Consider the following 13,289-nt stretch of genomic DNA (forward strand, 5'->3'; position numbering starts at 1 on the left):
ATTTTAAACTGTAAAGGTCTGGTAGAATCTTGTTCTCTAACTGTAGGAATCGTGTTTATTTTGTTGGGGTCATTGTGTAGTCTGTTTTGTGGGGGTTTTCTTAAGGCTTCTTGGTAAAGCTGTGAAAGGAGCATTTTGGGATATAAATACATCCAGGATATAGACGTCTTGTCTGTGATGGAGAGGTCATTTCACAAAATAATCTGCCTTGTAAACTGAATGAATAACATCATCAAACATCAGGAATACATGATACTGGGTTGCATAGCTAAGTGAATAAAGTACAGGATGCACAGAAATCAAGAAATATCTTGAGGAATGCAGAGACTGGAGGGAAATCCTGGACTGATGCTATCACAAGTCACAGGCCGGTGCATTCCATCACAGAGTACTTGTTGCAGTAATATGCAGAAAGACTAGAAGTGTGTTGAAAAATGGAGTAGAAAATAGCCCCCTTGAATACTTCCTAAAAACCCTTTTTATGAGGTTCTCTGCCTTCAGAAAGCAGTTTGTTTGTGGAAGCTACATCAGGAAGGCAGCAGTGACTCTGCTCAGTGTTCTCCCGTCCCTTTACTGCGAGAGAGGGTGTTGAAGGGCAGGAAAGCTGCTCTTGATTTCAGTTTTGCTGACAAAATGGTGTCCCAAGAGTGACTGTGAGGCAGCACAGCACAGCTAGGGCAGTCAGTTATATTAATTAGCCTGGATGTGTCTGTTGCCATAGCTTATTAGCCTGAAACAAGCTCTGGTTGCAGCAAGACTTGGGGTTGTATACTGGGGGAAGTGCCTGTGGTCTGTCTTAGTCCTGGCCTTGGTGACAGTCCTTGAGCTCTGGAGTAAGCAGTGGAGTCAGGAGGTCTTTTAGGACCATCAGTTCTCTCAGCTGTGTGTTTGTAGGAGGATTTTGGGTACCCCTCTGCTCACAGTGCCTTTGCTCAGTGAAACCTATGGAGTTCCCACCTGTTAGTTTGGGGTAGAATGAACTGTTAACAGACTGTGCTGTCCATCTGCCTTAACACACATCACAGTCCTTCAGATTGTGAAGGAGTCTCAGCAGCAGCACGGTTTGCGACATGGGGACTTCCAGAGGTACAGGTCAGTAAACAGTGGGGATGTCTCGGGGCTCCTGGTGTGACTTGGCTTACTGCATTTAAAACTTAAAGCCTGTCTGTCAAAGAAATACCCCCCAATAGGCTGCTACAATTGAAGCAGTGTATGCTTTTTTTCATTAGTTCTATTATTGTGTGCTGTGACTGTTCCATTTAGGATGTTACAGACTAGTTCTTGTTTCTCCATTGCCCTTCAAGTGTGTGTTTGTTAACACCTCTCTGATAATGACTCTGCTCTGCTAGAGCCGTGTTCAACAAACATACATAAAGCAATTATCAAGGAGAGCATCATTCTGAATTTTCAAGGTGAGAAGTTACTACATGTCTTCTTACCTTTCTTCCATCCTTAGCCACTGTCTCACAGGTAGTTTCTGAACTACCTCTTACATATATGTCACATGTGGAGTTCTTAGTTGTTAAAACATTGTCTGTCACAGCCTTTAGACCTGTTTTTCCAAGATGAAGAGAGCAGTAAGCAGAGACAAAGTTGTTCTTTGCCCAGACTGACTGTGGTTGTCTTTCCTTTAGGGGTTATTGCTCCCGTAGGCTAAGGCGGCTCCGAAAAACTCTCAACTTCAAGATGGGAAACAGACACAAGTTCACTGGGAAGAAAGTAACTGAAGAGATTCTCTCAGACAACAGGTACAGTCACTGGATGGAATCGAGCATTCAGTATGTTAGTGAATTGTTTCTTTCATTTCAGTAATTTTTTTTTGCTGGGAGTGTGGTGGAAAGCTGTGCTGCACGATGTACTCAGAAATGTTGCTTTTCAGAGATGTGTGTTGTTGATATTAATAAAAGATGAAAGTTCAGGCTGCAGTGCAGGAGGAAGAGGCACTGCTCAGATCCCACTTCATCGTGTGAATGCGTGGGAGAAGAGGAGGCAGCAGCAACCAGTTCCTTCTCTTCCCTTGTAGTTGCTAAAATGGCTTCTTTTCAGGAGGGAATTACTTTGATATCAAAGAAATGCTTATTCAGATCTGTTCCAAGGTACCTATGTCAATGCTGGCAATGAAAATGGTGTACCAGCCAGGTTGTGGTTGGTGGCATAATCCCTTCCCTTTGAACAGAAATGCTGGACTGCAAGTTTTACTGAGATTTTCAAAATTTGGCAGAATGTTTGTCTGATAGAATATGTGGAGCATAGCCAGGGTCTTGGGCTCATTTCCTGCCTTTTAGAAACATTTGAGATGTTTGCTGTCTTATGTTTTTGTGCGGGGAAGAGAAGACATCATGCTGTCCTCACTTGTATTGTTAAGTCGGATGAGTTATAGTTGAACCAGTTTGAAGAGCCACCTAAAATCATAAATCCCTTGTCTTCACAATGACTGTGGTGAATGGGACGATACCAAATTCTCTTCCTCAGCTAGGTAATTACACTTCTGTAGTGAGAAGTGCAGTAGAAAGCAGTTAGGAATTATACGACTTTGTGTGCTTAGAATGTCAGAAACAAAACCCTCTAACTCGTATTAACCAAGCGAACTTCTGTTAGGTCCTGTGCGAAAGCACTAGTGGTGACGTGGTAATGCTTGTTTGATTGTCATTGCTTCTTCACTAATCCTCCCCTGCCCCCTAGGTATTTGCTGTTGATTCTGATGGATGCAGAGAGGGCCTGGAGTTACGCCATGCAGCTGAAGCAGGAGGCAAACACAGAGCCCCGCAAGCGGTTCCACTTGCTGTCGCGCCTGCGCAAGGCTGTCAAACATGCTGAGGAGCTGGAGAGGCTCTGTGAAAGCAACCGAGTGGATGCCAAGACAAAGCTGGAAGCTCAGGTAGCCACTGACACTGCAGTCTTCTTTTACAGCAAGCGCTGAACAAGAAGCCATTGGGTTTTTGGGTGAAGAGATTGTTTTTGCCTAGCGATAGGTAATCAAAACTGACTGATTCTTAGTAGATAATGTCTCCCTTTGAATCACTTCAACTTAGTGCAGCTGCTGGAATTGCAGAAATAACCAGTGGTGCCAGCCAAGGTGAGGACCTGGTGTTTAGAAGTGTATTGAGTGATTGTCCTCACTTTGAAGAGCGTGGACAATTTATTTTGTTTAATAAAAACAAAAAGAACAGAGAGAGACCAAGATGATGCAAATGTGCTTATCTGTTCAGTTGTCTGCTAAATGCCATGAAGTAGCCAGCTAGAACACAAGACTTGTGGCTTTGGGTCCTGGAGCACAGAGCAACCATGTTGTGACACCAGCTTGAACAAGGAGCCACGGTGGTACTCAGTTCATGAAAACTGCCATTTTATAGCTTATTGCTGGGGAAGAAAAAGAAAATGTTATGACACGAGTGGGCCATGTTGATTGCATAACAAGCAAGAAACATCTTTGCTCTTATCTCCTTGGAAATGTAGCGATGTCAGTTAAGAGAAGAAAAGATAGGTAGCTGGTGACCCATAATCTAAATCAATTGTCTTTTGTGGGGAAACCCAGTGGGCAAGGCTTAATCACTTAGGCATAACAAGCAAGAAACATCTTTGCTATTATCTCCTTAGAAATGTAGCGATGTCAGTTAAGAAAAGATAGGTAGCTGGTGACCCATAATCTAAATCAATTGTCTTTTGTGGGGACCCAGTGGGCAAGGCTTAATCACTTAATGTGGGTGTTGCAGCAGCCTTAGTGTGAAAAGTTGTGCAAACCAGGCTGTGGTGTGGGGAGGGTAACTCCCCCTTGTGCTGTCTGCAGGCATACATGGCTTACCTCACAGGAATGCTGCGCTTTGAGCACCAGGAGTGGAAGGCAGCCATGGAGGCTTTCAACAAATGCAAGTGAGTTCCCCTGCTTCACCAGCTTCGTTTAGTAAATAGCACTGCATCTGTCCAGTACGTTTATTTACTGTATTTGTAGCAGCTCTGAGAGTTGTTTAGTGAATTCTGCCCTTAACTGGGAGATCCTATTGAAGAAATAGCATCTTCCAGAGTAGAGAGACAAACTCTGGCCGTTAGACAGCGTCTCAAAAAACACCTGCTGCAGTGTTAATATTTATTTTAACTTTGCTGTAGGACCATATATGAAAAACTGGCCAATGCTTTCACAGAAGAACAAGCTGTACTGTATAACCAGCGTGTGGAGGAGATCTCGCCCAACATTCGCTACTGTGCCTATAACATTGGTAAGGAAAGGAAGGTACCTGATCAACAAGGAGCAAGGCTTATTCACAGGAAAGGAATATGGACTTGATAGTTAAATATTGGTCTAAGTGACGTTGCAGTGAGTCCATAATATTTTTGGCACATTCTGCACATGTTCTGGGTCAGTTTAGCCATGGAGAGGTATACTCATCTTGCAACGATGCTTGTGGTTTTGTGTAAAAGAAGAAATAGCACAGTAGTTTGCTTTTGAAGTCAGAATGAAATTGCAAATTTATCCCCTTTGTCCCTGAATTGCCAGTATAAAATCTATTGATTTACTTTTCTATATTAAAGTATTGATGAACTTGGGTGGAAGTGTGATCTTGATTTGCTGATTCCCTCAGGTGACCAATCTGCTATGAATGAGTTGATGCAGATGAGGCTGAGGTCTGGTGGTACTGAAGGCCTTCTTGCAGAAAAACTGGAGGTAAATTTGCATGCTTCAAGTTGAAACATTCATTATCACTCTGTTGACCCTAATCATTGCTGCAGTGCACTGTTCAAGAGCCAAAACGTAACAGAAGAGAGCAAGCAAACCTGGGCTCTGTGGGAAACCACACTTCCCTAAAAAGCCCTTTCGATTTCAGAAGAGCCAGGACTAATGTACATTTGTAAGGTTCAGTTTTGACTCCATTGAAGTTCAAGCTCCTCAGTTGAGCTGGTTCTCGACAGGCGCTGATTACCCAGACTCGAGCAAAGCAGGCGGCCACGATGAGCGAGGTGGAGTGGAGGGGAAGAACTGTTCCAGTGAAGATAGACAAAGTGAGGATCTTCTTGCTGGGGCTGGCCGACAACGAAGCAGCCATTGCTCAGGTAACTCAGAAGCCATCTCCAGTGCTGGTGTTCTAACTGTCCTCTTTCCTTCAAAGCGCAAGATGATGCGTGGAGCAAAAGCTCTGGAATAATCTTGTTCTCAGGCTTGGGGTTGGAAGGCTAAAAGGAAAAGTGGGAATATTGACTGTGACCCACAGCTGAAGTGTCAGTTGGGGCTAGCTCCCACAGTCTTCTAGGTAGTCTGAGAGGTCTCTTCTCGGTATTATTGGTCTTTTGAACACTGCTGCCTTTCAATGGCAAGGTGATAACCATTACTATTTGTAAGTCAGCTGGAAATTAAGGTTATGATTTTAAGAGTAACTAGTTTTTAATTAGTCTTCTATTTTCTCTAAGTATCTCACGTAAATGCTCCAAATTCAGACCAACCAAAAGAAAAATATATATATCGATCACGGATTTCTACCACCAAGAAGCAGTTTTCCAGGTGAAGCAGGTGATGTGAGACTTAGTGTTATCTTCTTGACTTAGGCAAATCCTCAGAAGCAGGAAGAGAATTAGTAAAACACGGGATGTAAATCAGTATCAAAAGTAACAGTTCTGTAACACTTGCAGTGGCATGTACTATGCATGTCTTCAGTATTGCAGCTAGAAGCAGGAAGAGAATTAGTAAAACTTGGGATGTAAATCAGTATCAAAAGTAACCGTTCTGTAACACTTGCAGTGGCACGTACTATGCATGTCTTCAGTATTGCAGCCAGCTTTTCCACATAGCGATTTTTCCTTGGAATTGTTGCCCAGATGCTGTATCCTGCTTCCCAGTGGCTGCATACAGCTCTCTTGCTGATTGAAAAGGCGACAGAAGGAAGGATCTTCAGTAGCACTTACTGCTACTACAGATGGGCTTCTTGCAGCATCAAAACCCATTTATCACCAGGAGAGTGACAATAAATAGCAATATAAATAACAAAATGAAAACCTTACAGAAGTGTAAGACAAGTGGGCAAAAGCATGAGACTGTTAAGAAGCAAGTGTGAGTAGGAGAAGCAGGATCCGTCTGTGTAGGAGACAGCCAGTCTTGCCGCCATGCCCTGAGTTGTGTGGTGCTGGATTTATTTTTGGTGGGTAGTACCTGTGCACGGCCAGCAGGTGGAAGTGCAGCTTAGGGTTCAGTGTTCCCTCATGGAATTTCTGTCCTGCCAGACAAGCAGTTGGACGTTTTCAGCTCAGTTGCCCTCTTTGTTCCATAGAGCTGTGGCAGAACAGTGATCTGAATTTGTTTTCATCTTGCTTTGTCTTCCTTGGAAGCTCCGACTGAACAGGAGTTTAGTGGCACTGGATCACAGCTAGTCCTGGTGGGGGCTGAGCACACAGCAGAACTGTTCACATTCCTAGAGGACTAGAACTTGGCCTTTTGAAAGCAGTTCTGCAGTTACAGTGTCAGCTATGATGGGCAGTCCAGTTTCAGCTACATCCAGTGTGGTTCCTAGGATCTTGTCACCTTTCTGCTAGCCTTAACTGGGTTGAAACCCTGACATAAGAGCAGTGCTCTTCAGGGCATGATTAGAAACAAACACAAATGTGTGGTTAGTGTGAAAATGGAGATTCTTGGCACATTTACACTGTTGCCTTCAGTGTCTTATTGGTTGCAGGAGAAAGAACAAACAAACCAAGCTGAAAAAGGAATCCAAGTTTAAAATTACATGTGTCAGCCCTTTTGTAGACTGGAACGTGTGACTTTAAGGGCCCATTGACTCTGACCAGGTAGAATTGAGACGGCTGAAGGGCAGAGTGCTCTGAGTGTGCTCCTGTGTGGTATTGCCTCAAGGATTCTGTGGGCATCTCTGGATGTAGGCATCTAGGACTGCAGCAAAAATGAGTGGTAATAGCTTTCTGAGAAGATACACAATGTTTTAGAACAAATTAAAAAAAAAAAAACTAGAAGTGAGCACTCCCAGACTTTCCAAAGTGGGTTCAGTGGGACTGGTTCCCTTAATGCCTTTAAAGATGAACCTGTGCTATTCCATCAGGACAGTTGAATCACCTGTACCTCAGTTTTATCATCTTGCTATCTCCTAGATCAGAACGTGTGTGTATTTATGCACGGAATGAGCTTAACCCTAGGAGTTTTTGCTTAGAAAGGAAAGCCTTTGTTTAATTTTCATTGCCTGGCCCAGCCCTTTCCCTCTTTGTGCTTGGTGGATGATCTGGCTGTGTCTGTTTTCATTTTTGAGCGTACAGTGAAATTGCTGTGCTTCTCTGGGTGAGGTTGAGAATGCTGTCAGACTTGTCTCTGGTTATTCTCAGTAGTTGGTCCCACCTTAAAAATTATTGCAGCAAAGCTTAAAAAAAAAAAAAAAAAAAAGAAAACAAACTGAAACAACAACCCCAAAACACCAAACCCAAAATACCGCCTTCATCTCAGGTCAGGATACCTGAGGCTTTGTGAAGGAGTAAAAATAACATTCCTTAATGGGTTTGCAAACCTGAGAAGAGGAGAGGCAGAGATTGTAGAGTGCTACAGATGATAAAAAAGTGAGGTGGTTTTAGGTGGGTTTTTTATTCATTTGGACAATTGCAAATTTGTTGCAGCAGACTTCACCTTGTGCTCTTATGTGCCATGGAAGTGGTAGGACATAGGGCTGATCTCTCCTTGGATTCTAAGGTTGGGGTTTGTTTCTGGGCAGTTTTTTCTTGCTGAATTGATCGAATCTTGCAATCCCCATCTGGTACCTTCTCAGCCATCGAATGGAAGCTGAGTTTGGTTTTGGGTCCACTGATAACGCCAGTCCATTAGGCAGAGATCAGGTTTCAACTTGTTTTTTTAAACATTGTTTTCAAATTTTGGTTTTGGGGCAGAAGGCCAAAAGCTGCCTCGTTTTTTGACAAAACTTGTGGTGACAGCAAAAAAGCATTTGGTCACTCCTGCAACTAAAATACAGGGTTACTTTTAAAAAAACACTTCAAACAAGCAAATTATTCCTACTGTGAGCATTAATAGAGTGGGCGTGTATAGGAGATAAAAATCTACGTGTTTTTACCACATGAGAAAAGTTCAATCAGCATAACAAGAGCAGTCTGCGTTGGTCGTTTGCCAGTTCAGTAATGCTCAGCTCCTCTGTTGCTGGGCCTTTCCCACAGTGCAGTCCAACCTCAGTGGTTCTCTCAGCACTGTGGGTGCCATTCTGGAAGGGAGGGAGTTGCTGGGCACGTAGCTGTGGCAGGGGTGAGGCCATCAGAGCTGTGTGTGCTAGGCCTTCATGTTCCTGTTTCTCAGCACTGACCACGTTCCCCACTGTTTCTGGCAGTTTGTCCCCTAAAACACACTGCAGATAGGTACAGACGAGTTCTGGCTACCCAGGGATCTTAAAGACATCATTGGGAGAAACTTTGTTTAATCTCTGCAGTTAATTCTTGCATTGTGGGATGCAAAATACAAAAAGTTCTAATAGATATCTCTCTTAACCTCCCTTTGCTCTTAGGCAGAGAACGAGGAGACAAAGGAACGCTTGTTTGAGTCTTTGCTCAGTGAGTGTAGAGATGCCATTCAGGCTGTTCGGGAAGATCTGAAACCAGACCAGGTAAGCAGCAAACATCTGTGTTTCTTTCAACAACATGGCATTTCTGGGGGGCTGATTTGTAGTTGTTCAAGTTGCTTAAAAGTAAAAGCAGATGAGATTTCTTTAATAAAAAGCTGCCAAAGAGTCTTATCACCTTTGATTTTATCCTCAAAACTGGAGAGGGTAAATAGCTGTGTAGAAGCCCTCATTCTTCTGCCTAGAAGTCTGTTAGAATTTCCCTGGTTTACCCAAACCTGGAGTTGTTTCTGATGTTTTCCCTGGGCTGCCAGTTGTAAGTAAATCATGCAGTGTTTTGTCCCCAATTTCTGCAGAAGCAGCGGGAACACTCTCTGGAAAACGATTCTGGGAAGGTGTCCAACATCCAGTACTTACACAGGTAATAGGCAAACATTGCTGCCTGTACTAGTGTGAAGAGTCGTGCTCTTATGTCCAGAATTTGTGTTTGGTTTTGTTTTATGGGGTTTTTGTTCTGGGCCTCTCAGATTTCAAAGCATGACTGTACAGATAAGAATCTGATTCATGCAGCTTTGAATACATTTTACTTAAGGCTCTCACGTTAACCTTTCAAATGTTTTTTTTCCCCCTGCTGGTATCAGCTTAGACTGGGGGGAGGAATTTTTTATTTTCAGAACAAAGAGTAACGTCTGAGTAGTTCTGACAGTCTGCCAATGGTATTTTATCTTTTCAGTTATTTGACTTACATCAAGCTGTCAACAGCCATCAGGCGCAACGAGAGCATGGCGAAGTCCCTGCAGAAGGCTCTGCTGCAGCAGCAGCGCTCAGAAGAGGACGGCAAACGCACACCACGGCCTCAGGACCTGATCCGGCTCTACGACATCATTCTGCAGGTAGTGCTGGGGAAACAAACCTCATTCTTCACACTAGCCAAAGAGCTTTGGTACAAGAAGTCATTGTAGAAAACGGGCAGCTCACTCGTACTGCTCTGTGAAGTCTGAAGAGCAGTTGAGTACCTGCAGTTCCCTTGATGATGTTCAATGTCTGCATAAAACACAAAAAACCCTTCTAGCAATGAACAGAAAATGCTGCCAGAACATGTGCCTTTGGCTTTACGCTCTGATGGAGTCTTAAAATAGTTTTTCTGACTGTTTTAAGCAGCACCCTGATGGCTGCCTTGGTTTCTGCTGGCCAGAGAAAGCAGCTAAAAATACTGACAATATACTTGTTCTTCATAAGCAGTTTTGCAGTTTCTCACATAAATTTTCTGTTAACTGTGGGAGCCTGTGGCTGAAACAGTTGGGAATGGGGAAGGGAAATGCCTTATGAAATAATTAATTAATGTACAATCTGAGCAGTCTTTGTCCTAGTTCCTGTTTGTGTCAGGAAGTCTGTCCTGAAGGCAGACTTGCACAAGTTTCAGTGAGTGTCCTTCACAAAGTTGGCATGCTGGAAACTATTTTTCCATGGGAGTGTACTGTTGACTTGTTAAAAGGGACAGCTTTCTCTTACTCCAGCAGATTCCAGACGAAAACAACGCCTGCATTTGTTACTCTGTCTCTCTCTCTTTTTTTTTTTTTCTCCACAGAACCTGGTAGAACTGACACAGCTTCCTGGCCTAGAAGAGGACAAGAACTTCCAAAAAGAGATTGGCTTGAAGACACTTGTGTACAAAGCTTACAGGTGACTGAGAAACAACCAGATTTTCTTTAGCAGTCACTGCGCCCTCAGAGGTTATTATTCCAAAGTGCTGTGTGCTGTGTGGGACTTTGATGCAGTTTCCTCTGCCATTCTATGAAATGAGAACTGGGTGCTCAGGGGGTACTGGCCACTGCTAATTGATGATATCTCCTGTTATCAGTCTTTTGAGTTGGCAGAAGGTATGAATAACAAACATGCCAAGGACCCACTCTTTACTGTTGCAGGTGTTTCTTCATTGCACAGTCATATGTCCTGGTAAAGAAATGGAGTGAAGCTCTTGTTTTATATGAGAGAGTGCTGAAATACGCCCGTGAAGTTCAGTCAGGAGCTGGACCTCATAAGAACAGCTTGAAGGTAGGAACCCAGTCCTGTGTGGGCAATCATAGAGTCATTTAGGTTGGAAAAGACCTTAAGGATCGAGTCCAGCCATTAACCTAACTCAAGGGAGTTAGAAGGGAGCTGAAGTTAATGAGGAGGCTCTGTCCTGGTGGTTGTCAGTTGAGTGCCAGGTCATTGCAATGGCCTCCTCTTTTAAGTAGGGAGAAGAACGATACAAGTGTTGAGTTCTTCACACATGACAGTAGAGACCTTCTAGTGATGTGGAAATGCTTCAGCTGGCCCCTTGCTTTGGAGAAGAGACAGACTTGCTGTAACCACTCCATAACAGTTCACCACTTTTTCTGTTGCACGGACTGTAGCTTTTCATCTTCTGGGAAGACTTATCAGCACTGAGTCTTGATTTCTTAGTTCTTACTTTGTCAGGTTTTACCTTTGCCCTAACTCTTAAAACTGTCACATTTCAGGCTGTCAAATAATGTTCTTTTACGACCTAGGAGCTGCCTGATGTTCAGGATCTGATCACTCAAGTCAATGCAGAGAAATACTCCCTGCAAGCAGCAGCAATATTAGGTGAGTTGCACAATTAGAGCTCTAACATCTCTCGAGTAATGCCCCTGCAGCTATTTCATTCCTTTAATTTCATTTCTGAAGTTCCAGAAGTTTTTCCACTTGACTCTGATCCATGTAGACTCTGGAAAATATTTTTTCACCCCTAGCTCTAGCTTGTAGCTGTGTGTAGTGCAGCTGGGCAACCAAAGGCTAGACATCTGGCATCATGCTCCCTGCCCAGAGATGCACAAATGCTTCATGTTTTGGTGAATTAAATACTGTTCAGTATTTAATTGTTTTACTGCAAACAACTTGGCCTTACTCATCCTCGTTTTGCTTAGCTGGGAGAGCTACTGAGAAAAGGGAGAGCAGTGACATTCTGCTCTTTGTCAGTGTCCACCAGGCTAGAAAGCAAGTTGGTTCTACTGGAAATAGTGTCTTGTGTCTCCCAGAAAGCAAGGTTCCTAGCTAAGCTTGGAGGACAGCTGACTCCTGAGACAGTCTTATTTTGTGCTAAGTTCTGACCTATTATTCTTACCACTTTTTCTTCAATTTTGCAGATGCAAATGATACTCATGAGACCGAGTCTCCATCTCAGGTCAAGGATGGCAAGGTAAGAACTTGGAGCTCAGGCACATTGTGGTACTGTCCTTAATGAACTTCAACCTGACTGTCTCTTACAACTCAAGAAATGTCATGCTGATTGGAATTTGGTCATGACTAATGTATTTAAGAGATTTTTATTAGGCTTGTTTTCTTTCTACGTGTCCTGAAGGTGGCTGATAGGGTGGGGTTCCTCAGGTAGGAGCTAGGCGGCTGCTTCCAACTTCTAGTGTGACATCTTTTTAAATTCTATTTAGCTTTCTCCCTGCACATGGGAAGGTTTTCCAGAGATCCTGCAGCAGTACTTTGATAGGGGTTCGGACAGTTTTCAAGGGCCCAAGATGTCACACGAGGGAACATCAGCCTCTGTCATCTCAGTTGTTCGTTAATTGTTTTTGCTTGTTTGACCCTGGTCAGCTTTGATGTGACATGTGTTTAATTAGTGTTTCTGCACTGATCTCTTTCAGCCACTCTCAGAACGGTTTGAGACTTTCTGCCTGGATCCTTCTCTTGTCAGCAAGCAAGTCAGCCTGGTGCACTTCCCTCCGGGCTTCCAGCCCATTCCATGCAAACCCTTGTTCTTTGACCTGGCCTTTAATCACGTTGCTTTCCCACCTCTGGAGGACAAGGTGGAGCAGAAGGCCAAGAGTGGCCTCACAGGATATATAAAGGGCATCTTTGGATTCAAAAGTTAACCAGGACCCCGTGAGGAACAGAGGTTTTATTCTGTATTGAAGGAAAAGCTCCAAGAGGTTCTAGGACACAAATGTCTGCACCTGAAACCAACAGAGGGAAGTCTCACCATCACCTTCCCTGTGTTCTGTCTGTGTCTGTGCACTTACCTTCTCTCCCAGTGTATTAAAGACAAACAATCTATTCAGAAACATATGTACACTATAAATAGCTGAAAGTAATCTGGAGCACAGAGAAATTCCATTCTGCTTGGAGAAGCTGGAGGTTGCTTTGTGACCTGTGGCCTGTTCAGGGCCAGTACACATCTATTTATCATGGACCAGGGCATAGGTATAATTTGATTCCTCCCTCCGCCTCATTATTTGACTCTGTAATTTGGTATTTTGGTCTAGAAATCTGGGTGTGATGGGGAAATGGGCAAAAGTCAATGCAGAACTAAACCAGCAAGGTGAGGCTGCCTCCACAAAGGCTATGAAACAGTAGCCAAGGGGCAACTTCTTCCCTCTAAACTCCCTGAAGTTTCAGTGTTTTTTAAAAATGTAATGTTCAGAAATGACCAAAAAAGAGCCTCTTTCCTTACCAGTAAGGATGCCAGATGTTAATGGTTACCCCAATTGTGGTGGAGTATAACCCAAATTTGGGCCAACAGGATCCTTCTTTCCTGATACGTGTTAACTACCTAAATACAGTATAGAACCTATTCCTACAGGGATTTTCCTGGGAAATCAGCTTCATGGGTGGCTTTAGAAATAGCTGCTTGCTCTTCATGGGAAGTTGGGTCTCTCGGTGTTTGTTTTGTCTCTGATCTGAACCTTGCCTGAAAACAAGATGATATTTTTCTGGAGTTTGTCTGTTGCTTTTTTC

At 43.5% G+C, this 13,289-nt stretch overlaps 1 protein-coding gene across 1 annotated transcript; it reads left to right on the top strand.

Annotated features, from left to right (window-relative positions):
• Positions 1-1,031: 1,031 nt before the first annotated feature.
• On the top strand, positions 1,032-12,939 carry SRP68 (signal recognition particle 68kDa). The gene is made up of 15 exons (XM_008935870.1): positions 1,032-1,092; positions 1,635-1,748; positions 2,683-2,878; positions 3,788-3,870; positions 4,105-4,214; positions 4,578-4,660; positions 4,906-5,046; positions 8,487-8,585; positions 8,897-8,961; positions 9,274-9,433; positions 10,129-10,223; positions 10,466-10,595; positions 11,075-11,150; positions 11,690-11,742; positions 12,200-12,939. The coding sequence occupies exons 2-15, from the start codon at positions 1,687-1,689 to the stop codon at positions 12,425-12,427; spliced, it is 1,581 nt and encodes a 526-aa protein (XP_008934118.1). The 5' UTR covers positions 1,032-1,092; positions 1,635-1,686; the 3' UTR covers positions 12,428-12,939.
• The last annotated feature ends 350 nt before the right edge of the window (positions 12,940-13,289 follow it).

This window comes from Merops nubicus, unplaced genomic scaffold (assembly GCF_000691845.1).
Source record: "Merops nubicus isolate BGI_N331 unplaced genomic scaffold, ASM69184v1 scaffold30202, whole genome shotgun sequence".
In the NCBI taxonomy this organism is placed as follows: Eukaryota; Metazoa; Chordata; class Aves; order Coraciiformes; family Meropidae; genus Merops; species Merops nubicus.

Bases quoted from the DNA above. Each gene is read 5' to 3' on its own strand.
- SRP68 (XM_008935870.1), top strand. From the start codon at position 1,687: ATGGGAAACAGACACAAGTTCACTGGGAAGAAAGTAACTGAAGAGATT. The intron at 2,879-3,787 runs GTAGCCACTGAC...TGCTGTCTGCAG, and splicing joins AGACAAAGCTGGAAGCTCAG to GCATACATGGCTTACCTCAC. The intron at 5,047-8,486 runs GTAACTCAGAAG...CTTTGCTCTTAG, and splicing joins ACGAAGCAGCCATTGCTCAG to GCAGAGAACGAGGAGACAAA.